General features: G+C 41.4%; 1 protein-coding gene across 2 annotated transcripts in view; it reads right to left on the reverse strand.

Annotated features, from left to right (window-relative positions):
• Positions 1 to 400: 400 nt before the first annotated feature.
• slc41a1 (solute carrier family 41 member 1) overlaps positions 401 to 25,808 on the reverse strand; it is a 33,003-nt gene continuing 7,595 nt past the window's right edge. Inside the window, exons 3-11 of one of the 2 annotated variants that reach the window (XM_050037929.1) lie at positions 22,659 to 22,766; positions 16,917 to 16,988; positions 14,728 to 14,872; positions 12,317 to 12,478; positions 9,703 to 9,850; positions 8,287 to 8,366; positions 7,633 to 7,767; positions 7,271 to 7,419; positions 401 to 5,109 (exon numbers count right to left, since the gene is read on the reverse strand). In XM_050037929.1, coding sequence (XP_049893886.1) covers positions 4,924 to 5,109; positions 7,271 to 7,419; positions 7,633 to 7,767; positions 8,287 to 8,366; positions 9,703 to 9,850; positions 12,317 to 12,478; positions 14,728 to 14,872; positions 16,917 to 16,988; positions 22,659 to 22,766 — 1,185 coding nt within the window. In that variant the 3' untranslated portion in view covers positions 401 to 4,923. The remainder of the gene's footprint in view (positions 5,110 to 7,270; positions 7,420 to 7,632; positions 7,768 to 8,286; positions 8,367 to 9,702; positions 9,851 to 12,316; positions 12,479 to 14,727; positions 14,873 to 16,916; positions 16,989 to 22,658; positions 22,767 to 25,808) is intronic. The other variant, XM_050037930.1, reaches the window with a different exon arrangement.

The raw sequence follows: 25,808 nt of genomic DNA on the forward strand, positions 1-25,808 counted from the left end.
GGTGCTGGATGGCCGCCTACGATTTTTCTTAAGAGATTCACACTGAGAATTTTCTTTTGTACTTTGAATGTAAATAAGCCACAAGCTTATCGCACCCTCCAACAGAGGTCAGGGCTGATCCCCTAAATATCCTCAAATCTTTGCAGAGATGAATGGGGACTACAATTGTCGAAAAGGTTAAAAACGGGCAATTTGTTTATAATGTATACAGATAAATATTATTGTCTGTTTATTAGCTGGCCCCTGGCCTCGTGTCATTTTGCAAAAGAGGCCCTTGGGAAAAGCAAGTTGAACATCCCTCATCTGAGTTCAGCTTGAGCTTCATCCCTGCCTCTGAACATCTGTTCAGTTCACACACACATTTACAGTAAAAGCTGACAAAGACAATAAGACGGAGGAATGGTATGAAATAATATAGTCCTTTATTTCCAGCAATTTACAAAGTCCTGCAGGGAGAGAGCGTTCCTCCAGCCTCACAGAGGGAGGGCTTTACCAGAAGAACACAGAGACTGCAAAGACCCTGGCCCCAGTAAGACAGGTGGAAGTTTAGAGTCTGAATCAAAGGCTCCATCTTGATGGTGGCAGCCTGAGGATCAGCGTGGTTCCCTGTGAGTTCAGGGGCTTGAGGGTTTGAAGCAGCGAGGTTAACAAGGCAGTAGGAGGGTGAAGGGTTTTAAAGGCTGGGTATTTCAATTAAAGGAGGAAACGTCTGGAATCATAAGAAGTGACACTGTGCATTCTGTCATGTTGCACTCAGGTTTTCTGGCGTGTTTGTGGGTTAAAATCCTACTTTTCAGATGCCCTGTAGACCTACTGAGGTTTCTCAGCCTTCATCCTCATTTTTTTGCCGAGTCATGTGAACAAAAGCTTGATGCTACAAGCCCTCCTCCCCCCTGCTGCATCATATAAAGTCATCATTACATTACATCAGAATCAACTTACTGTACATCTTTTATTAATCAAAGCTAATTAAAGAGACGCTACTCTGTGGCGAACCTAGCTCCTGATTGGTTACTCTGAGTTGAGCTTGGCTCTGATAGGTTAAGGCCATTCTATATCTTATAAGTATGCTTACCCTGTGTGTGACAGGGTGTGTGTGCATATGTGTGAGGTGTGTAAAGACTGGTATTAGGCACCGTGCTATTCATTAGCCTTACCGCCGTTCTAGTGCGGGAAGTACCAAGAAGCTCTACTGGCCTTTTGCAAAGAAAAGAAAAAACAAAAACAAAGAAGAGAAGAATGACAACAACATGGTGACAAGGAAACAGAGCCAAAATGAAATGACAAAATAAACAACCTTATATATAGAATAAATATAATATGTACAATTTGCTTTGTGTGCATCTAAAAATAAATAGACAAAGCATTACTTGCCCCCTTATAGAAGTATTCACAACTTTCCATTGACACAGAGGCAGAACGCTGGCACCTGGTCGGTAAGAGAGTGGAGGATACAGACTGAGAGTGAACAGATGGAAGGATGCAACTTTTACAACAAGTCAAACGCTGTAGAAAAGAAGACAAAATAAAGTCACTCCGGGTGGACACGTTGGGGTTTGAATCCAGAGGACCCAGAGATGCACTGAGAAGTTGCACAGTTAAGAGAATCCCTGCGGTGCCCTCTGGTGTCCGCTTTGCAGATTACAGTACTTTGTGCCTTTGACCAGCGTGGAGAAGTTGCTTCATCTTATTACAGTGGTTGTTTGCTTGATGAAATTTACCACACAAAACAAAAATCATGAAGAGTTAAAAAGATTAGGGAAAGGAGTAAAGGAATAGAAAAAAACCCCACAATTTTAACATAATTGACACATAAAAAAGAAAAAAAAATCAGTCAAACCCAAAACAAAAGATTTTTAACAGAAAAAATAATCAAGTTTTTTTTTTGCACAATCACATTATGTGCCCTGCACATGCATTCTGCTGGCCCCTTAGAAACAGCACAGAAGTCTGACAAGCGCCGGATTATTTAAGCATCACATGCAGGTTTCTCCTAAGACACTGGGCTTTGGCCCTGGGCCATCGTCTGTAATTGGTACAGTCTGTCAAAATGGCTCACGACTTCCTTTTTCATTCTCCTCTTCACCTGTAAGCCCTCAAAGAGAGTCAGCTCGGGGCAGCTGAGTCTGGTGGTAGATAGTTTGTGTGTGTTTGTGTGTTGGGGGGGACTAAGGTTTACCCTCAGTGGATGATACACCAAGGTTAAACCAATTTTGCCCTCTGATTAAACATTGTCCAGTCAGTCATTCGCTTACAGAAGGTTCCTTCCGGACCAAAGAAAAAAAAAATCCTGGAATTTTACTCTAACCCAACTCTACAGTATCTGAAAACAAAACGACAACAACCTAGGATTAAATCATCCTCGGTGCCCGGTCACACCAGAAGCTAGCAAATTAAATCAAAGAACAGTAACAAGCTAGCGTAGTCAGTCACAAGTGCTCTGAGTTTCTCTGTACCCCCCCTCGACATTTTGTTGCCGAAGATTGTACATAATTTCATTCAACATAGAGTAACTATAAGGGGGATAATAGTTCTCTGTGGGTGTGTGTCGACATGGCGTTTTCCTTTGGCAGAAAAGCAGTGGCAGGGCCCTGGGGAGTGCTTCAGCCAGCTACTTCCGGATCAGCCCTTTACTAACCTGAATGGGGATAAAATGACTTAGTTGTGCAGCTCTTGCAGACATTTGAAATGTTCTCAGATTGAATGGATCAAATCTCAGATCAGGATCAAATTCTGATGGCAAAACAAGTAATTTCAAAGGGGTTGTGATACTCAGAACTTTACAGAAGTATCTGACCCTATGCACATCTATGGGAATGGCATCACATGATGGACCTGGAAGTTGTAGCTACACGGTTTGACCACTATGTCAAGCTGGTTTCAAAGTCCAGCACACTTTTTGAAGCTCTGCTCTGTTCCCTCAAAGGTCAGGACTGTCAAGACATTTTGCTATTGGTCAGTTTCACTTGAGCTGAACTCAATGCAAAAACGTTGGGAACATATTCTCCACCCTGTGAGAGAATCCACTGATTGCTGTGATTCCATTGAAGTGAATTTATGTAAATGTTTCTGTTTTAAATGCTGGTGTGACCGGGCCCTCAGGCAGCTTTAAGAACAACACTAATCCTTTGGTGAAATCTAAGGGCTATAGAATGAAAACTATATGAACAGTAAAATTGCCACAGCTTCCTGCGGCTACTGTGACCTAACCGTCAACCAACCTCAAAGAACTTAATTGGTCTGTCTTTCACTGGAAAAATTCAGTGCTCCAACTTAGACCATCTAAATGCTTTGTGGAAATGAAAATAGTCAAATTAAAGATGTATCAAATATCCACACAAAATATCAGCGATCAGAACGTTTCATCTGGTATCAGACAGCTGAACCTGAGTGAGCACATCTGGGCTAAGGCAACTTAAACTTTCACCCTCTGTTACCACGTGTGGACACAACCATGTTCACTTGGCTGAGCTCTGCAGGTTGTTTCCAGTGCGTTGCAGCATGTTGAGCCTCTTGTCACTTACTATAAGCCTGGCTTGGGCAACACAACAACAACAAGCCTGCTCCAGTAGAGAGTTGGCAGATGGTTTCAGACAGGGGGACTGGTGCTTTCCTCACCTGGAACAGCTCACGGCAAAATAAGGCCTCTCTAACCTCTTGGCATCCATAAAGAAAAAAAAACTGTGAGCTGCAACCAACAGTGAGGTGTGTGTTTTTGTGTGTCAGGTGTACTGACACATTCCTAACTGACACTTGTCTGGCCTTTTTCCACATACTATTTTCCACTGTTTCTGTGTGTTTGCTCAAACAAAGAAGAATCGTACTCTGGCCATTTCATTACGTCCGTTTTTAGTAGATTTAGCCAAAAAAGGAAACAGTGTGACCTCTGTGGACTCCAGAGGAAGTGAGTGAGCACACAACCCCCATTAACTTTTAAATAGACATTAATTAATTCTAACTGCTGATAAAATCAGAGGTATACCTTCTTGGAGTGGCTGATGCAAACATCTGTTGGACATTGATCTGACCTTAGATCTAATATTCCTGATTCTCAAGCCCAGAATTGAGGGGAAGTAAACGTGGGAATTACAACCTTGATTTTCTGTTCCCGTCCAACTCAAATTAAGCCATCCGCCGATGGGAGCGATGCCAAAAGGGATTTAGCTTGTTACGTTTGTGGTCCAGTCCCCTGTAGTAAAACCCCCCAATCCTGTTTCCTACAGTCACAAGGCCAGGGTACAACAGAGAGAACAGCTAGCCCTATGCACTCTACTGAATCAGAAATGAGACACGTATAATATTCATTCTGTATGTAAGACAGAGCACTTGGTGATTAAGCATTCTAGGCTTGTTTGGATATATTTTTGCTATCTTTTGTTGTCTTAGTTTCAAGTGTTAAAACTTGATCTTTAAAAACGGATGGGCTAACGTCCCCATTGAAAATAATGAGGACCGGCCCTGTACATAGAACAAATATCGATTCATATCAAATGCATTATTTACCAACAATAATAATCATTGTCAATAGTATAATAATAACAAAAGTAGTAGGACTCAGTTATTAAGTAAAATATAGTTTGTGGGGCTGGATCCATCTGGTGGAGTTTTGTTCACTGGTTGAGGTGGAGATATGTGTGTTTGCATTGTTTCTAAAGTGAAACACAGATACTGTTTCAAATCTGGTCTTCTGCTGTGGTGCATCAGTGTCCTGATATCCAGATGAGATGAAACACTACTGCCCTACAAGTGCTATACCATCAATCAGAGCCCTAAAGGAGATTAGCCCTTTTATAGTAGACAATGTCCACTTTCAGATAATGTTCAGACATACGGGTGATGTTCGTCACTGTCCGTGCGTTCAAGCGTACAGTATGTGAAGTTTTTTTTTGTCTTTTTCTTCTGTGCGTGTGTCTGTGCATGCATTCAGTTGCCCGCGTTAGAGTCTCTGTCCCCGATGAACCAGCGCATGTGGAAGCAGAGGGCGAGGAAACCGGTCCCCAGCAGGTCACCCAGAGCCGTCAAGTAGGGGATGGAGAAGTTGTCGGGGTCCATGCCTCGACCCCACATCCAGTGGACCATCCAGTCTGCCAGGTAGAGGAGGATTATCACCTGGAGGGAGACAGAAGGAGGAGCAAACTCTTTTTACAGGAGCCACAGAGACTTTGCCTCTCTCAGAAAACCTCAACCGGAAGACAGTGTTTGATTGATTGTACAGACAGGTCAGTTTTGGGATTCCCGGAAATCATGATCATGTAATTGAAATTCAACCAATCCCCATAAAACCTTGTGAGATCTCCCTGCCATCTTTCCTTATAAACTCATCAAACTGAACAAATGCTTGCCAATTATAAAGCTCTGTAGCTTGTCAGTAGTCCTACATGGCATGGTAGGTAGTGCTGAGGTCACCCTTTAATTCAGGGTAAAGAAAATGTTTCAGCAACGCATTCAGTGTACTGCTTAGTACAAGCTATGGGCTCCTGGCAACAGAGCACACCGCCCTGAGATCCCATTTCAATCTCACTGATTTGCAATATTTTAATATAATAAATACACAATACAGAAATGCATTACAAAGAAAAAATTAATTAGAGGCCTGATCTGGCAACGATAACTTCTGTATCTCTTAATTATGGGAAAACTACCTCATAATTACAAGATCAGGATCACACATAATTACATGAACACTTGTAATTATAAGATCCTCATCTCAGGATAATAATTCAGGATAATTATGAGAGATGTTTAAGGTGGTTATCAATCATCGCTGCTTAAGAAGACAGAGGCAGGATGGAACTATCTGATTTAATTTGCTTTTATTTCCCTCATGGTTTGGAGGAGGAGATATTAATGTCACTAAATGATGTGGACATTATTAAAATAACTGTTTTATTGAATAACCAATTAGATGCCCTGAGGGTGAAATATCATTATGTATGTGAGGTTGATGTGTTTTCAGATTTTTTTAGTAGTATTACTATTTATTGGCATTTTCACCTTTATTTGACATTTGACAGTGTAATGGCAGACTGGCAATGGAGGGAGAGAGAGGGGTTCTGACAGCATGATATGACCTGCAGGTCATATCATGCTGTCAGAAAGTTTGTACTTGACACTAAATTGCACATCTGAAACGCATCTATCAAAATATGTAAGCCTAAATAAAAGATAAAAACGTCTGCATTGGCATTATAGCCCTGTACGATAAAAGTAGTAAGCTCTAAGCTCCCTTGTGGCAGTACTCTGCAGAAACACATCAAAACACTGAAAGAAACTAGAATTACCGCCTTGTGGTTGCATGCCTCCGTAAACCATCAAGTTACAGTTTACAGCCATGTCTGTCCAGACTCATATGAAGCCATGGCATGTGATAATGCTTCAAATGCTGCTGTGGGTAAGCTGCATATTCTAAAACATGGATGCCGCACACACATCTTCGACCCAGCCGAACAGAGGATCTATACAATCAGCACAGTTTCCAGCACAGGTGGACACCCAAGATTAGTGTCACCGATTCAGTATCTGACCAAATGTCTCCCCTTGTGTTCCTGTGTTATGATGTTGAGTAACGGCCAGAAAAGTGTTTTTGCAGAACATTATGATGTCACAGTGAAGTTGACCTTTGACCTTTTGGATATAAAATGTCATCACTTCATCATTTTATCCTATTAGACATTTGTGTGAAATCTTGAAATCATAAATAGCGTAAGTGTTCTCCACTTATGGCCAAAAAACATGAACTTTAACCACCAAAATGTAATCTGTTCAAGTGGATGTTTGTGAAAATTTGAAGAAACTCCCTCAAGGTGTTCCTGAGATATCGCATTCATGAGAATGGGATGTACATTCATACAGAAGGACAACCTGAAAGCATAATGCCTCTGGCCATGGCTGTCGCCGGCACGGGGGCATAAAATTAGAAAACTACCTCACAGGGACAACAAGCAAGTCTACATCGTGTTGAGATTTGGAGGTGTACGTGTTGGCTCCTCTTCTCTGTAATGGTTCACTAAGATGTTTACTTTGCAGTGTGTCTCTGCAGAGGCTTATTTACATCTCACCTACTGCTACAGTATTTGCTGCTGCCACACTGATATTAATAATAGTAATAATAAATAATTAGGTTTTCTGTTTGATGCATGTTATAAAACTCCCAGTAACTAATAACACTGTGTCAATCCTGCATACATAAATCACTCCCAGTTTTGGTTACCTGCACATTTCACTCCCCTCAGGTGCAGGTAGAGTAAATAAAGAGTGTGTTTGTGTGTACCTGTAGTAGTGCAGCAGCCAGGTAGAATGTAATGAAGACAGGTGTCAGAGTGGTGTGTCCCCCCCTCAGGGAGTTGATGGTGTAGAGGAAGACAAGGTGACCCGGGGCGACCAGGAGGAAGAGCACACGGGCTGAACGAGAGTTCACAGCTGGAAGAGAAAGAGGAGCTCCTTTTAAACCAGTCTTACTTTAATAGCAGAATATGATGAAGTGGAACTTATTCTATTCTGCTTTGGAGGAAAACGAAGGCTGGGCTCTTTTGGGATGGATGATGGATATTTTCCAACATGGAAAGATTTGTTTTCATTAGATAAAACGAGGAGAGAAACAGTGGAACATTCCGCAGCCACCCGTCAACTTACAGGAGCCGAAGAAGGAGGTGCAGGGTGTGGGGCACTTCCTGGGGGTGGGGTTGGGATCCCCCATGGGTAAGCCGTTCATGTGCAGATAGGTGGAGATTCGACTGGCCTGAACTGCTACCAGGTTACCTCCCACACCTGACACACACATGCACATGGAGAAAACATGGAAACAGAACAAAACAACCTCATTATTGCTGTGATGAGATAAAAAACAGATGTTGATATGTGTGTGCTCTGGTGTTTTTCATTTGAATATTTACATAAATATATGAAATAAATATTTTCATCCACTTTGTATTTGTCATGTCTAAAAACCTGGCATCAGAGCAACATGCCAAGCTCCATTTTTAAGGGATAAACATTTCTGCACATTTGACACCTCCAGCTGTTATTAAAGCAGACTGAAGTGGAAACACGAACAGATTTAAAAACACATTTCAGTGCCAGAACAGATTCTTCTATATTTGTTCTCCACCTCCAGGGATGAAGCGTGTATGTCAACCTCTATCTCTGTCACTGTTTGTTTGTTTGATGTTTTACTTATGAGCATATTGGCTGTTGTTATCTACACCACACACTCATCTTTTTCTTTACTTCCCCCCACTTCCCCCAAATGAATCATTAAAGTTTCATCTGTTGGCTTTTGTGACTCACCGTTGATCACCGGAGTGAAGACAGCCATGCCAGCAAAGTTTGGGTTGGTGACGGTCTTGTCGAGAATCAAACCACCGACACTAAAAGACAGACGAGAGTGATTAGCTGAAACTTAGCCGTTGTATTTCACTGCAATCATCATAAAAAAACAAAAACAAACAAAAAAAAAAAAAACACATGGCAATCCATCACACAATTAAGACTCTGGGACATGAATGCAAAAGTAAAAAACTTGAAAATAATTGTATCAATAGATAATATAAAAATAAGTCTTCAAATTAGTTTCTTATAATTTAATTGTAATATTTTTGAAATAGGGCCAAAAAAAAAAGACTTATTTGCAATATTGATGTAAAATATGGTGATAAACAGTGGAACAGACCGAAGCACAATGTTTGTCTTCAGTAATATCCGTGTAGAAAACCCCCACGTCACATATGTAAAGTGAAACGGTGCTGAGCAAACACTGCCTCGATTAGTTCGTTTACAGCCACCTAAAAAGTCAATATCAGTTTAAGTGTGTGCTATATTTAGAATATTTTTACTGCTTTACCCTTCTGTCAGACAGCTGTCTCTGACAGGGGACTTAAGTTATCTCAACGCCACCAGACTCCACTGACAAAAACTAAAATTTATTTTGCAAAACACAGAAGTTGCTAGTTTACCACTGCTTCCATTGGTAAGGTAAAGATATTAAAAATATTCAAAAGATAGCATACACTTAAACAGCTTCCATGGTTTATCAAAGACACTAGCAAAGCAACACAACACATAGAATAAACACAGTAGAAATGTCAGATAGGTTGGACCACCATGTTCAACTATGTATCTTAAAATGTTAAAGTTACAGCTGAAATAAACAAGTTTGCCGATTTCACATATCTCTACAGTTTAAATCATGGTGTGTTCCATTTGAACAGGGAAGTTGGAATTTCCAAGTTCCCAGACAGGAATTTCAACTGGAACATCCCCTGAAGTTGGATTTCTAACTTGGAAAACAGGGAGCATCTCAGCAAACCTCGACCCCAAAATCCAAGATGGCTGCTCTGTGCACCAACTGTAGCGAAAGCCGTAGAAATAGATTGTTGATTAGCACTTCCTTCTTATGTGTGTCACATTAAATTAGCATGTTAGCAAATTACCATGTAAAATGTTGTTATCCTAACCTGGCTAACCTACAGTGTTTTTCCAACTTGTGTAACTGGAATGCTGTTAGTTTGAGTGTGACGTCATTCTCAGCTCCAGCTTCCGACCTCGAAGTATGCAGCATCACTTGCCAGTGGTCTGCCCAGAAGTGACTGATGTTGTGAGTGCAACGTCATGATGATTCAGTCTATAGTTTGTCAGAACCTTAAACCACACCCACAGTGTGTGTATTCTGTGATTTGTGTTTTCATAAAGGTGAAACAGCTGTACCTGCTGATGGCCATGGCGATGATGACTGGCTCCCAGCCGGAGTACAGGAGTTCTCTGGTGGATGGGATCCTCCTGGCTATCAGCACCCATAGGGGGCACATCGCCACAAACACAGCACACACCAGCGGGTTGGCATAGTTATTGTGCTCTGTATGAGAGGAAGACACACACCAAGAATGTGTTGATGCTTTCACTATGCACAGATTTTACTGAGGAGTCTGTGGATCATTTATTAATAATGACAGCACTGTACGTTGTCTGTGACTTAATGATGGTCTTTTTTCAATGATATATCATCTTCTATAACAATTTTAATTTTTTTGTTTGCTTTATTTTATTAAAAAAGTGCAGTGTGTAAGAATATTACAACCTACTATACACAATTCTTAAATGAAAATGCTTAGCACTCCTTGTTGTTTAATATCAAAAACACCATAGACTTAATGAAAATGAAATCAAAGACAGACCAAAGTAACAATTTTTGATGAGTGCTTCAACATATACACATTCTTAATAGTAATAAAGCAAAACTGAGGTTGACATTGAACTGATAATATAACTACAGAGAGCTCATGAGAGCTGAGTAGGACTATAGGTGGACTGACAGTAAGTCCCTGGTGTTGTCTCTAGGAGGCAGTGTTAACTACTGAACTAACACTACAGGACACTACAGCCACCACAAACACAACAGTCTGAATAACCCAAATAAGCTCAACATAGTATCAGACTGTGGCATTAAAAGTGAATAAGACTATAAAGTTTCCAGACTCTCAGACTAAGGGAGCAGATATGGGATTCCTCCACACTCTAGTCAGGATGGTTTCATTGCTCCTGTGTGCGTCAGTGTTTGTTGGTCTGTTTGTCTGTCTGTGGTGTGGCCAACCGCTGGTTTAGTAAATCTGGGTTTGTCTGCGGTAAAGATCGCAGGGCTAACAATAGAGCCAGATAGCTGTGGATTTCTGGCCTTAAAGCGCATTGAGGTTAGGTGTGGGCGGCTTTCATCCTTATTTACCGTACACAGCCAGACGCAGAGTCACATTTCACACATTTCTGCACATGCTGCTCCCTTTTAGGATAACATCTTCAAAGGTAATAGAGGCCAGCAACTGCGGTGACTCCACCACAGAAATATTGGCTGTAGAAATTATTACTGTGTATGTTATGTAACACCTATTTGTTTTTTTTTGTTTTTCCTGCCATGATGGAACAAGCTGTAGTATCTGACGTCTGAATACAGCTGTAGGAGCAACAATACTTGCAGTACAATGCAGTAAAATGCAATAATTTGCTTTAAATTAATGAATAATATTTTTTACACCCTATCTCCTCCTTACAGTTCTTGCACACACTCAGCTCAGTAAAGCCTGCACCGTATGCAAATGGGAAATGAGTGAAAAGCAACAACAACAAAACGACATGCAAGTCCTTTATTCAAGTAAACAGCTGAATGATCCTTTAAGGCCAAAAATATTAAATCACAAGCAAAAAAAAAAGATGTCTGACACTTAGGAGCATCATTAACTCCTTAAAATTCTGTTGAACACATTGTGCACTTAACAGTCCGACTGCCTACAGGCACAACTGCTATGTGACATATCTTTGGAAAGCTAAGACTCCTGTGATTTGATTGATGCAAACAGTCAGTTTTGTTGTTTAATTTTAATTTTGGCCTGACACCCATTAACTGGTAACTCACGAAAAAAACGACACAAAATGACAAAATACAAGAGGCCTTTCCTTTTGGTCCACTGCTCCACTGATTCAGTGAGCTTTAGCATTGCGTTTCAAAGCACTATCCATTTAAATGTGGTGAAATTTTAATATTTTAAGGATGTAAATGTGTTGGTTTTTATTAAATTCTCTGTTGGCTTTGCTGATAGACAGCCGGCTACTCCCATTAACATGTGGAAACATATAGTGCCTACTGCAAACCCTTCAGTCTCCACTGTTCAGCCAGTCTGGGTTGGAGCAAGCTAGCAGTGCCGCTAATGCTACGGAAACATGTTGGCCACCCTCCGTTCCCCCCCAAGGCAGCCTCAGTGAGTAAGTGGCTTCATTTTGACCCACAGAACCCCTTTAGCATTGTTAACTATGTTAGCACCATTAGCTGTGCTGACACTACTAACTGTGCTAACAGAGCTAACATATGCTAACGATGCTAAACGGTGTTTGTGGCTCAAAAATGAGCCACTTACTCACCAGGGGGGAAACTGGGCACAATGTAATTGCCCAATAAACAGCGTCACAAGCTATCGCCACCAGACCTGGGTGGTGCACAGTGCAGTAAACTGAAAAGCAGCTTAATTAACCTGTAGACCATCATGCGTAATCAGTCACAAATATTCTCAGTGGTTAACAGAGTAATGGTTGACTGTTGACATCCCTAACTATTTCAAGATACAGCCACAACAACGCCAACGCCTCTGTCAGACCACCACCAAACAAACAAAATCTTAAGACTGCCGTTGCATCAGCTCAAATTAGCTGTCAGACACCATGTACTCTAAATGTTTACTCTGGGTGTGCCCTGGGTAGGCATTTTAGGCTCATTTTACAGGACTGGCAAGAGCATTACATTAGATACTTTATGTATCACATTTATTCTGTGACGCACCTGTGTGTTCGTTACCTAGTTCTTTGTAGAGTCCGGTTGATATGCCTGCCAGCAGGGACAGGGTGATCAGGTCTCCCAGGCTAGCAGCAATAGGTGTGGCCACGTTGTCAGGATTGATGCCAACTTTCCTAGACGCGATGATCACACCAATCATGATGAGCCCTGTGGGATTTAAGGGCAGAGATGTCAAAACATGGAAGGCATCTGAGGGCATCTGAGGTTAATCAGTATGTGATATTCTACTTAATGTTCAGTGTATAACCATCGATCATCAGAGTTCTGGGGTCTCATTGACTGTCCACATGAAACAAGTGTGAGGAGCAAAAACACAACAATAGAAAATGTTGTCTTTAAGGGTGTAGCCAGAGGTTGTTGTTTTTCCCAGAACAAAGGAAAGGGATTCTGTTGTTTTCCACCAGGAAAGTTGAAGCTGGCAAAAATAAAACCTGAAGGTTGGGTTAAAAATATGAAGTGAGAGGACCTGAAGCAATAAAGAGCTGCTGTCCAGAGAGGCTGAGGGCTTTAAGATATATGAAAAGAACAGACCGTTTTAAAGTTTAAAATTTTATGTTCATCAGAAATTGGAAAAGTTGTGTGTCCGACAGCAACAGGAAACTTTTCACTGCAGTTTACCAGGTTAGCAAGGACAGTTAAGAATATGGCTTCCCTCATAGAAAGGTAGGATAAGAAAAAAGGGAAAGGAGAGCAACACAATTAATAGCACAGCCACAAAGTGTTGATAATGCAAATTACATTTTTTATAATCAGATTTTCACCTGAAATTTTGTAGGATCAATTTTTAGCCTTGCTGTCATGCCTCTAAGGACGGCAATGCCAAGCCACCACTTTGATACAGACTGAATATCTCAACAACTATCAGATGGATTGTCATTAATCTGGTACAGACAGTTATGGTCCCCAGAGGATGAATCCTAATGACTTCGATAATACCCTGACTTTCCTCTACCCACCATTACATTCACATGGTTTTGAGTGGAATATTTTAATGAATGTTGTATGGATTCCCATGACACTTGGTTTAGATGTCCACCCTGAGGGGGCAACTTTGACGATCCCTTAACTTCACAATTTTCTCAGGTCAAAGTTTTACTTTGTCTAATACCTGTAATACTTTGATGAACGGCCAAATACCTGCAAGACATCACCAACAGCCTCAGTTACACTTTGTGTTTTGTGCTAATGTTAAAATTCTGCCTGTTTTTACATTCAAAGCTAACACTAAACATGATGTCAGAATATTATGAACAACTGTGCTTGTGGCTGCAGGTGAATGTACAGTATCTTATCTGAAAGGGGCTCTAGTTGTTCGGACACAGTTGTCAACATTGAGATGGCTGAGCAGGTGGCTAGCAGCTAATGGCGCTAACTCCATAAATGCCACTAAACAACAGCAATAGTGCCATCAGAGCTAACCAGGGGGGAACCAGAGGCTGGGCACTAAGCTTCCATGACAAGCAGTGACCGCAGCATGAGCGCAGTGCAAGGCGGCAGCGTAAGCTAGCCACTGGGATACACACATGCACTAACACGCGTGGCCGGGCTGGTTTACCACAACAAACCACAGAGAAGCTCAGACTACAACACACAGAGGAAGTGTGACTTTATTCTCTACTCAGGACACCATTTCTCCTCTATATTTTTACATGGCAATTAGATGTGTGCTGCTGTCTGAATGCTCTGAATGTCACACACTGAACCTTTAACAGTAAGGGCCTGTGTCAAAATAGTTTTTTTTTTTTTTTCAATTGTTCCCAATGAGGAGAGGGGAAAAGTGCCATGCCCTGCATCCTTTTCCAGAGCGTACCACCTTTTTGTGTGGCCGCTCCGTGCCTTTCTAGTTGAAGATCTCAGAACTTTTCAGAAAGGCGCCGGTGTCGTCACTGCCGCTTTTTTAGTTATGCTACTATCACAACAAGGACAAAGAAGCCCAACTGGGGGAGCAGATTGACCAGCGGAGTCTGAATATTGTAAGTGTTATGCTTTTATGACTGTACCTTTGTAAACTTGTTGTTAAATGTGTAATCAACCCTCCGTTACATTAGCTACCTAGCTAACGGCAATGTCAAGATATTGTTGTCATAGAAACAAAACCCATGTTAAACGCATCATGAAGCAAGTTGATGAAGCACTCCCCCGCGCCCTGCCTCCACTTTTCTGCAGAAGAAAAACACCATGTGGACACAGGCCCTAATTTAGCTATGCTATCTGCTATGCACTTTTTTCTGGGTAACTTCGTTAGCCACTTTAATCTAACCTAGCTGTGTAACTAAACATACTGTAAGTTCAGTCAGTTACATTAGTTAGTTTAGGTGGTATGTAACCCAGACATGCCTGATGCTGAGTAGCTGTTAACATTGCGTTATCCCTCACATCCCATGTGGTGACCATACCTAGCAGCAGAGAGGCAATGAAGGCGGTGGCCACACTGGAGGCACACAGCAACACCGCATGGCCCAGCCTGAAGTGTCCCTCAGGGATCCAGCCGAAGATCACAGCAGCTATGGATGCCAGGAACCCCACCACTGTGGCCTGGACCTGAACACACACATTTAAATGGTTCATGTAGCTATCCATTACAGTTAATATGTAAACTCAGATGTATATGAGACGATCTTGTTACATCTGAGTAGTTCATCTGCACACTGTAGAAGCTTATGTGCCATTTATACATACAGTTGTATTTACAGCTATCTATTTAATATCACAGGTCACAGAAAACACCTTATTCATTCAGACACACACTGTGTCAAAGTGCAACACTCCACCAAAGTGATCTCCAACTATCAGAATAAGTAATAGGCAAAAAAAATCTGAGTCTCTAATATAGCTCTCTTAATAGAGTACCAGTGTGACCCAGTGTGCAGAGTGCAACCTGATCCTACAGTATATAGGAGGTTATGTCAGCACCCGGCCAGCACCGGTTTAAAGTGTTCCAGGAACTATGGACTCACCAAACATTACATAACCACAAGCTCATTTCAAATTCATTTTGGAAAATAAAATTCTGTTTAAATGTTTCACGGAAGATGATTGATACATATTAATAAAGGGCGGGACTGACTTCTCATCCTGGAATATTGTTTGTGTATAGTCCTATTTATGCACAGTAACTGGTCTGAGAAGTAATACAAGCAGCAGAGAGTGCAAGGACATTAATTGAGAGTAATGACAATAGTGTGTGATGAAAAAAAACTCCTGCAGTCTCCTGCCCATGCTATTTCCTGTACCTCCTGCTTACTGCCTCAGGACAGGAGTTATTTTCAGACTGGGCTTAACTGGCATAGCTGCGACTTTCCCGACAATTTTGCTGCACCTGTTAGGGCGGGACAGCTTATACCTTTAACACTCTGAAGGTGCGGATCAGATCAGACAATAAGTGGAATCACACAGTGCTGGTGTAGCCTGGGTGTGTAGATGTTTCAAGTATGTTTCTCCAATCAAATTGCACGTCCCTTTTTATTTCTGATCCGAGCTGGTGTTCAGAAGTTGTTACACAGCACACAAGTGTTACTGGTGTGCCCAGTAATGATCAGCTGCTGTGTTTACTGTACACACAGTGCACTTACGAAACCAGATTGTTCCCAGGTCTGGCAGTAATTTGAGTCCTGAAATGTCATGTAAAGCAGAAACTTGGTTTTCTTTATCAGGTTAAGGGGTTGAGAGAAACCTTGTTATTGGGCAATGTGAAACTGTAAGCAGGTTTTAAAGGTTTTTTAAAAATGATCCTGGGCAAGGGCTTTGTTGCTGTGACAAAAGTGTGACCAGAGAAAAGGTAAAGCCTTAAAACTTGTAGCTGTGGACTGTGGTATCCAACATGATTTAAGCAAAGTAACACTTAAACTGAAATTACAATGTAGGCATGTAAACTGAGTTTCAGAGCGATCTGACATTTGAATTGGATGGCACATGAACTCATTATCTGATTTCTTGCCCTCAAGCTACACTACACAACTTTTGTCGTATTTGCTGAAACTGTCACCACATCCAAACAGTAATACTGTAAAAAAAATCATGTCCCAACTCGCCAAGGAGTGTCTCATGAACTGCGGTCAAACTGTCAAACTAGACAGCGCTGATCAAATATTAATCATGATTCTGTTACTGCATTGCCTATTTCTCACCTCAAATGTTTTCAGAAACATATTTTAGTGCACAGTTTTGCTGTAAAATGGGAACATTTGTGACATGGCTGCCATATTAAAAACAGTCGAGCCAAGACTCAGCACCACCAACCATCCGGAGCGGAAACAGGCAATGCGGTAACAGAAGCTTGACTCATATTTGATCAGTACTGCCTAGTTTGACAGCTTGGTCACAGTTCACGTCATGATTGACAGCTGCATTCAAGACTTCTTGGCTCTGATTGGCTGTTTTGATTCACACATGGTGAATTCCTGCAAATGCCATTAGAAGCACTAAGAGGAGGAGTCAACAGATTTTTTTCACAGATTATCCTTCTTACATACTACTGTGTGGATTTGGTGACAGTTTCAGCAAATATGACAAAACGTTATTTTTATAATTGTCACCAACTACAGCTTTAACCTGATTGCTCCCAGTACGATGTTTTTTCAGTCACCTGGATGAGGGCCAAGTTCCCCATGATCATCTTCCACATGTTCTTGGCTGTGTCCATCTGTCCAATATTAGCCTGAAAGAGAGAAAAGAAAGCACAAAGTCAACAAATTGTCATCTGTATGTGTGTGTGTGTGTGTGTGTGTGTGTCTGTGTTTGTGTGGGTGGGTGTACAGCGTGTGTACATGCTGTTGCCTCTTGGTCCCATCAGAACAATCAGATGTCAGTTCTCTGGACAAAGACACTCTGATCTGATCCCCCACCCTGTGGCCGACTCCACTTATCTCATCTCCCCTCTTTCACACACACACACACACACACACACACACACACACACACACACACACACACATGCACACGCACGCGCACATGCTGATGGTCTCAAGTGTCAAGTGGCTGTGGCCACAGTGGGCTACTGTGTGTCCAGAGCAATGATCCTGATGCTCATCCACACTGAGAGGACACAAACAGAGGATCTCCTCTTCCTTCCTCTCCTCTAACATTTACATATGCCGAGGGAAGGGAAACATCTGGACACATGAAAACACATACAAGTCTACAAGGAGAATATCCGCTTCATGCTTGGGTAATAAAGCAGTGTAAGATGTTTAAAGGAATCTATAGACATATGTACACTGTGCAGCGACAGACAAACAAAGTTAGCAATTAGCTGGTGAAGGACATCAAACATCCAGCGGCTACATACCATGGCAATATTTTCTGGAGTTGTGGAACAAAAAAGAGTCAATAAGGAGAAGTAAAGAGTAAATATTGGGCTTATATTAGCCAGGCAGCTAGTCTCCACCGAAATAGTAATTTTGCTGCGTGTCACAGTACGGATTTACATCTGTAGCTTTAATGAATCTTGCCCCAAATCTTTTTCTATTCAGTGAATCTTTGAATAATGGTCAGGGTCCAGTTATGACACACATAACTATGATTTTATTAGTGTATAATCAAATGAAACTAAGAATCGTTGTTTTTTCATTACCTTACAATGAGGTGTTTATATACATGCAGAGCAGGACCCCTCTCACTGACTTTGCCATGGTGTTTCTACAGTAGCCCAGCATGGACAAATCAAACACTGGCTCTTGATAGGGCTATTCATGTTTTTTGCATTTGCCACTGTAGCTCTACACGCCAGACACACAGGAGAACTTTCAGTTGGTTGCAGTCTGCAACCTCAACGGTAGATGCCACTAAATCCCACACACTAGACCTTTAACTGATTTACAAATGCAATGTTCAAACAATATTTAAAGGATTAGAGATACTAAAGTAGGGCAAAATTAAAAGGTTAGCCATGCTATTATATTACGTGACATAAACAGTTAGAGACTCCTCAGCTCTGATTGGTTGGTTTTGTTCATCTGCAGTGGATTCTTGCAAATGCCATTAGAAGCACTATGAGGAGGAGTAGGAACATAATTTTGTTGACAGATTATCTGTCTTATGTACTACTGTGTGGATATAAAGAGTTACTTTTATAGAAGTTACCAACAAGGCCAACAGCTTTAAGGCTGGAACGAGACTTTTTAGATGCTGAAACCCTATAAAGACTGTAAATAAAAATAAATCAATATTAAAAAGTATTCAAACGTTTAATAACTGCTTAATAGTGAGGAGCCATACTGAGATGGTCTTGATGACTGGGTATTATTATTATCATCATCATTATTATTATCAGTTTTCTGTGTGTGTGTGTGTGTGTGTGTGTGTGTGTTCATGTGTGTGTCGCTTTCCTATCCATCTCAAATGTCTCAAATCCATGCCCATTTGACGACTATATCTGGCAGCATGACAGGGAACACGCACAAGCCTGACTGACATGACAGTCATGTGTTTAGGACTGTACGTCATTACGACATGTGTATCTGCCAGCATTATAACCATGCCAGCATACTCCTCACCCATTAGCTCCATGTGAACGTGTGCATGGATGCCTCCTGCTGCCACAGTCATGCTGTCATTCACACGGGGCAGACTGCCACAAATATTAGATAAGAGAGATAAGAGAAAGCCTAAGCCTGTGCAGAGCACTGGGGACATCATAGACTCACAGTGAACTCCCTAATGCAAAGAGGCGCATATTGTTGCTTTCAGACATAACTGTTATCTGCAAAACCTTTCAGGAGTTCAGCTAAGGAGATGTTTGAAGAGTTGAAAAGCTTTTGAAACTCATAGCATAATTCCTTGTTAGAGCAACAATATGCAAACCGATTCAGCCCACAGATGAGCTCAGAAATTCGCAGAAGCGTCGCCTGGTGTTATGTGATGATGTGCGATGGAGACGCCAAGTCCTCAGCTTTGGGTGTGTTTGTGTGTGTGGGCGATTGGATTAGTGATGTTTGGATCATCACAGAGATGGAGCAGGGTGAATGTTGTGAAAGTGATTCACGGATGACATAAGACAGATGAAAAGCTAAAATACGATTCAAAGCATCACTATGTTTTTCAGTTGAATAATACCATTCATTCTCAACTCGTTCACTTCAGAGAAAATCTGTTGTTTATGCGGTTGGAGCCTGAACATACGTGAATATGTTGAAACATCTAAGAAATTAGGATAAAGTAGGATTTTGTAGTGGTTGTAATCTCTGATTACAGTGTGGGCAATGCTGTCATTTTTTGCAATTTGGAAACAGTTGCAACGCAAGTTCCACTAATCCATAAAGTATCATTACCCAAATACATATAATCAATGACATGAGAGGGGATAAGACAAGGTGAGAAAAAACTGCTTATTTTCTTTTTTCAAATAAATAATTATGAGAAATTACAAAGACAAGACTCATTTCAATGACATATTCAAAGACAAAGAGGTTCAAAAGAAAGAAAAAAAAATCAGAAAGGAAACACGGTCATGTGAAGTGAAAACTCAAACTACAGCCAGCCCGTCCCAGGGATTACATTATTTTTTTTCCAGTAATAAGCGCATTAGGAAACTTACAGTGGTCTTAATCTGCTCATAATTAGCGACGGCATGGAAAGAAACGTGGTCCTGCTGGGGCCAGCCAGCAGAGAGCTAACGGTAATGTCTCAGGACAGGCACCAGACTCTGGCCTACTTTGTGATGATGGATGTGAGAATCCTTTTGTACTGAACTCCAAACTATGAAACCATTTCGAACACAAGTTGCGTCAAGCTGCTCCGTGTAAAATTAACTTATATCATAATTTGTATGTTGTATGTTAAGGTCATTTATGTCAAGACATTGTTACGTTGAAAAGAGCCACACAGGCTCCGGATTTAATATCGTAGCCAAACAACAACCACTGACAATTTGTTAAATCAGTGTTGAAGAATTTGTGAAACATTGTTGAATCTACTTCCTAATCTGGCATTGATTCACCATCACATCTGTGACACTGTGACTGAATACGGAAGTAATTATGTAAAGTTAAACATAAAACTAACTGAGAACAACTGGAACAAAAAAATCAACAGTGGTGTCTCGTCAAATATTCAACTTAAATACTGTCACTCTCAGTTCCACTTTATCTACAGCCAGGATTTGGTCTTTTATTTTGAAAAACTGAAAAAGATATATTTGAGCTACATATATGTCTATAAAGTGCAACATTAAGCAACATGATACTGACAGTGATGTGCATGCAGGTCTTAACATTAAAGTCTCAACTGAACGTTTTGCTGTAGCTACTACTAATAGATATTTTCAATTTTCAAGTGTAAATGTGGACAATGTCAACTTGCTTATCAATTATACAATAATATGACCTTAACCGAATCACATAATGTTGGTAATTACTGTTCTACTACTCAATATAGTTGATGCTTTTAGGATTTGGAAACTTTGTGACAATTGTGGATTTGTCATAGCACAACCCAATCCCCAGATAAAATATTTGCTTTGTACATTTCTGCCAAACACAAATATGTTTCATTCATACATTATTATGTAGCAGATAAAACTTTATGTTTCACCAACACTGGGGTTAACATGTGGTTGAATTTAGACACAAAAACCACTTGGTTATGGTTAAAAAAGGTCATGTTCATCTTGAAATTCCCAGTTTTGGGGGCACATTCACGCCTGGGAAAACAGGAACGGGTTGCTATAAAAACACCCGTGTTTGGAGCCTAATAAGCTGCTAAAAACACAGCAGTGACTCACTAAAAAGAAATGGTTTTGTTGTTTATGGGCAGCTTGGCAGGCATCTCATCTTGGTGTTGCGCCATCCACCATCCTCTCCACCTCCCAATGACAGAGTCAGCTCATATAATATGCCACTTTAGAAATGTTGATACGAAATGTATGAAATGTACAAATGTAACAAAACTGTGGTTTGCAGAAACGTACCATGCTGACATTTTCTTTGGCAACTGGGCAGTGTAGCATACTATAGACATTTGAGCAAGGGCATCACTTTGTGTTGAAAAGTAGTGAGGACATAGGGGCTATGATGACGAAACATTTTTAAACTGTCATCATAAGCAATTTAAGGCAACTTAATGACGTCAGGGTAGATAATTAGTGTGTTCCAAGGCATGAAAACTGTGAGTGTAATTCTAAATATCTTGTTAGGATAGATTATTTTGTGGCTGGGTTGAGCTCCCCGTGCAGGGTGGGCAACTGTTAGCAATGCTAATCAGCTTCGTCACCTGTTTCCCACAGGCCAGTGGAAAGAATGTGAGGATTGGTGCGCTTAAGAGCAATACTGGACTAATTCCCTCATGCCTTCATAACTGTAGGGTGTGCTGCAAACCTCTGGTCAGCAATGTTGCCAGGTCATTGACCCTTAAGACTATACAATGGCCACGTTAGCTCAGAGTGAAGCGTTACAGCCAAGAGCTCAGTGTAGCTGCAGCCAGATAACAACACCATTTAACCGTCTAAACTGTGAATATGGATAGCCAGCAAGTCAGCTAGTTATAACAATACAAGAACCACACCATAATACAAATTCAAAAAATTGGTTTTATTTTTAAAAAGCCAATTAAAGACAAGAAGCCTGCTCCTCTTGCTAAGAGAAGCTTACAGGCCCACTGAGACCAATCTGGTTGAATCAAATACAGTAAGCTTCTCACAAGCACAGATACTGTGACATTAATATGAGCAGAAGCCCAATCAGCATTATGTTATTTAATTATCTACTTTATATACTGTCTGTCAACTACGACACCATTTGACTAAACCAGCATATAGGATTGAACATGCTGACTATTTTAACTGCTAGTTAAAATTAGTATATGCAAAATATATATTGGTGAAATAATTTCTTGCTATTCAGTGGATGTTTGAGGTGAACTACATATTCAGATAAAGCCAACCTGTGTGCTGAGGTGAACAGGCTGCATGGCCACAGAAAATGTTAAAAAACAAAGAATGGGACAGGAATGTTTCTATCAGTTTGTCCGAAACCAAGGTCACATTTGTCAATATGACCTCCGACCCCAGGAGCAATCTGCTTTCATGGGTCTGACAGGGTTTGCCAGGCAATACGAGATAGTTAACTTCACACTTTACACAACCACAATCAATTGAAACAAATCTCCAAGGTTAGAATCAGAGACATTTGCTGTGTTATACACTGGCTACTTCTACTTCACAGATAAGATGATTTATTTTTTATATAGAATAATAAGATAGAATACAACCAGTGGCACTTCTGGTAGGACATACAGTAAACTTGATACTCTGGGATGACTAGAAAATATCTGAGATGAAGGTAAAACCTCACAAACACACAGACACACACTTTCTCACACACACATTTCTTACCGCTGTGGAAAGTCTGGAGGCCAGCGTCATCTCCAGGTTGCCTTTGAGCCCCAGCAGTGCTGGAACCAGGATGAACACCTCTGACACATTCGTAAACACCGTCCAGTGCTGTAACGACCACCATGTAATGTCAGTAACACAACATGGACATAATGAACATACTGCCACATTAAAACAGGACATATTAGATTGACAGAGGCACAGTGCACTCACAGTGTCACATACATACATAGAATCTATCCTTAGTTGGGAGCAGATAGCCTGTGCGACCTTGTTCTTTAATATTGATTCAGTGGTGAAACCAGACCTGTATGATGGACCAGATAGTGTGTCTCTACAGACCTTTAACACTATGTATCATTTTAGCTCTCTGCTCTCCTCTAACAAGATCAAGGTCACTGGGACTTCATGCTGAAATGATTTATCATCCTCCTCTTCTGGCTCCCATTCTCCCCATTCTCTTTCACCTTTACCCACCAATCTTCATTTAACACAAGGAGAGTGGGCTGCCTCATCCCATTAAAATTGTGTATTACAAATGACTAGTTATGATAATAATGTTATTACTTAAAGCAAAAATGTAATACATTCAGAGCACATCTTTGAGTCAGAGTCTGAGCTGGGATTGCCTGCATACAGCTCTCAACATGGAGGTGGCTGAGCCAGGGGCTAGCAGCTAATGATGCTAACAGCAGCAACATTGCTGACAGAGCTAATAGTAAATGGAAACTGGGGGGTGGACGATGGTCTGCATGCTGTGTATAGAACCTTTGATATTCGTGTCAAAAAACATGGGTGGTTTACACTAATGTGGAATCCTCTATCTTCATAATTACTCTATAATCCTTCTCTGCAGGAGTGACCTTTTATGTAAGTATAAAGTTCTAAGTCATGTTCTCTTTTAAGATATTTTAGAGTTTCTAGCCTTGTTCCAGACCTCTTAATTGCTGTCCACACATTTGATTTGTTCAGTGATTTAAAGGTCTGACCCATGAAAAGCAGCAGAAGAAAAATGGCACAATGCATGGATGACATGGACGGAAATGTAGACTACATGTTGTTCTAAGTCAACTTCAGGAAATAACATCTCATGTTTCTATGATTGCTGTAAAAATGCTAAGTAAGGTGCTCAAAGCAATCACTACCCCAGGTCCTGCATTGACTGAAAATGACGTACAGTGGACACCCCCTCACCAAAACTGAATTTGGCTAAAATGAACATAATGTCAGGCGTAAACAGGTGAAAGTGAAATAAAATGGCACAATAGCACCATGATGATAGAGAACCCATATTATATCATGCACCAAGATGGAAATACTAACAACAAATCCAGTTAAGTATGGCAAATCACTAAAGCTTTTTTTAGCATTAGGACAATCACCACCCTGTGTGGCCTTGCTGCTTAGCCAACCTCAGCATAAAACAATATATTTTGCTTAATGTATTAACCCCAGAACCAAAGTCAGCCAAGAGCTAAGCCAGCTAAATCTAAAGGGCAACCTGGGCAGGTGGTGGGCTTGCTTGAGAGACTCACAAATCCTGTTTAGCACATGCAAGAGAACGTGTCTGCTCAGCTATGCATCCAGATCCAAGTATATGGCCTTCAATGAAATTTATAGTTGGTGTTATTAGACCTGACCCTTGACAACCTCCTCCCTGGCTGCTGGCCAGCCCTTAAGAGGTAGGTTCCCTGTGAGTCTCTGGGCTTGTCACCGTCATGAAGTGCTTCACTCTGCTGTGCCCCCATTAGAGTTCATGCAGTGATGGCAGGTTTGTGGTTTACTGGCCAGAGACAACGCTATTGCTGAGGCTGTGGCCATCGACCTATCTCCAGTAAAAGTGCTTATCTTTGGGGCCAGTCCCACAGGCCCTCAGCACTTACAGTCCAGCCTGCCCAGAGCTGAATCAATATTCACCGAGGCTGACACAGAAAAGAAAAGCGTAGGAGAAAATAGACGAGGGGAGGAAAATAGAGGAGTAGCTGACACTGAAGCTACATACAAACACTGCTGGCCTGCATTTCTCACACCAGCTAGCTTGTGTTTCTGTTTCTCTATGTTGCTCCCACTGTGCATCCAGATGTACAGCACTGAGAAGGGGTGTCGTCTGCAGTTCACTGTGTGTTGTATTAGTAGGCGTGGCACCAAAACTCCAGTGCGGGTTAAACTCCCTCTGTCTATCCCCTTGCTGTCACCAGGCCAAGCAGAGCTCCTTTCCAACAGCCAGCCCCTCAGCTTGGCTCACTGCCTTCTGCCAACCCAGCAGCCTTGTGAGCACCTCTGTGAGCACTCCTCTCTTATTTCACAGCCGCATGTTTTCAAGCTTTCTCCCCCTCTTCTCTCTTCTACTTCTGTCTCACTCCCCTATCTCCCTCTTTGCCTCCCCTGTGGTGATATATGTTGTTGTCTCCATGGAACACTGGCTCCAAGCCAAGCAAGCCCTCCCTCCTCACGGCCACCTCCTTGGTTCCAGGAACTCTACTGGACAACCCCAGTACCTCTGTGTACAGACCTATAGGAGCTCTGGTATGCAAGCCCCACAAGGGCCGGGTTGCCCGGTTGAGTAACATGGCCCAATTATATTTGTGATCACTGTACTTGCTGTACTAAGTAGGAAGTTATAACTGATGGCATACAACGTCAACGCAACTCCGGCAGCGTCACAGAAACTACTTCAGGTGGTGTCTGTTTCAATGGATGGGACAGCTCGGGTCCAACCTCGTGTGCAAACACATGCCATGAAGGGTAAAACTATCATAGCTGGGGCCAAAAGTACTGGACGTGCTGGAGCTGAACCTGAAAGATGAACATCAGCTATGCAGCAAGACCTTATTGGCATTCAATTGCCTAAATTGTCAACTCATTACACTCCATTTCCATCTTCAGTAGAGATGTTCCGATACCATCTCTTCCCTTCCCAATATCAATTCCCAACCTGAACTTGTGTATCGGCCCATACCCAGAACTGATCTGATACTACTGTGTTAAAAAAAATTACTAACCCTGTATGAATGACAAATGATTGCTATCATTGATGTATGGCATGGCTCAGGTTAAACTGTTTGTGAACCACAATCAAATGAATGCAGGGAATGAATGCCATAGAACTTCCACCCAGTGTAAAATATTGCCAACTTGTTGACATATTGC

The sequence above is a fragment of the Epinephelus moara genome, chromosome 24 (assembly GCF_006386435.1).
Source record: "Epinephelus moara isolate mb chromosome 24, YSFRI_EMoa_1.0, whole genome shotgun sequence".
NCBI lineage: Eukaryota > Metazoa > Chordata > Actinopteri > Perciformes > Serranidae > Epinephelus > Epinephelus moara.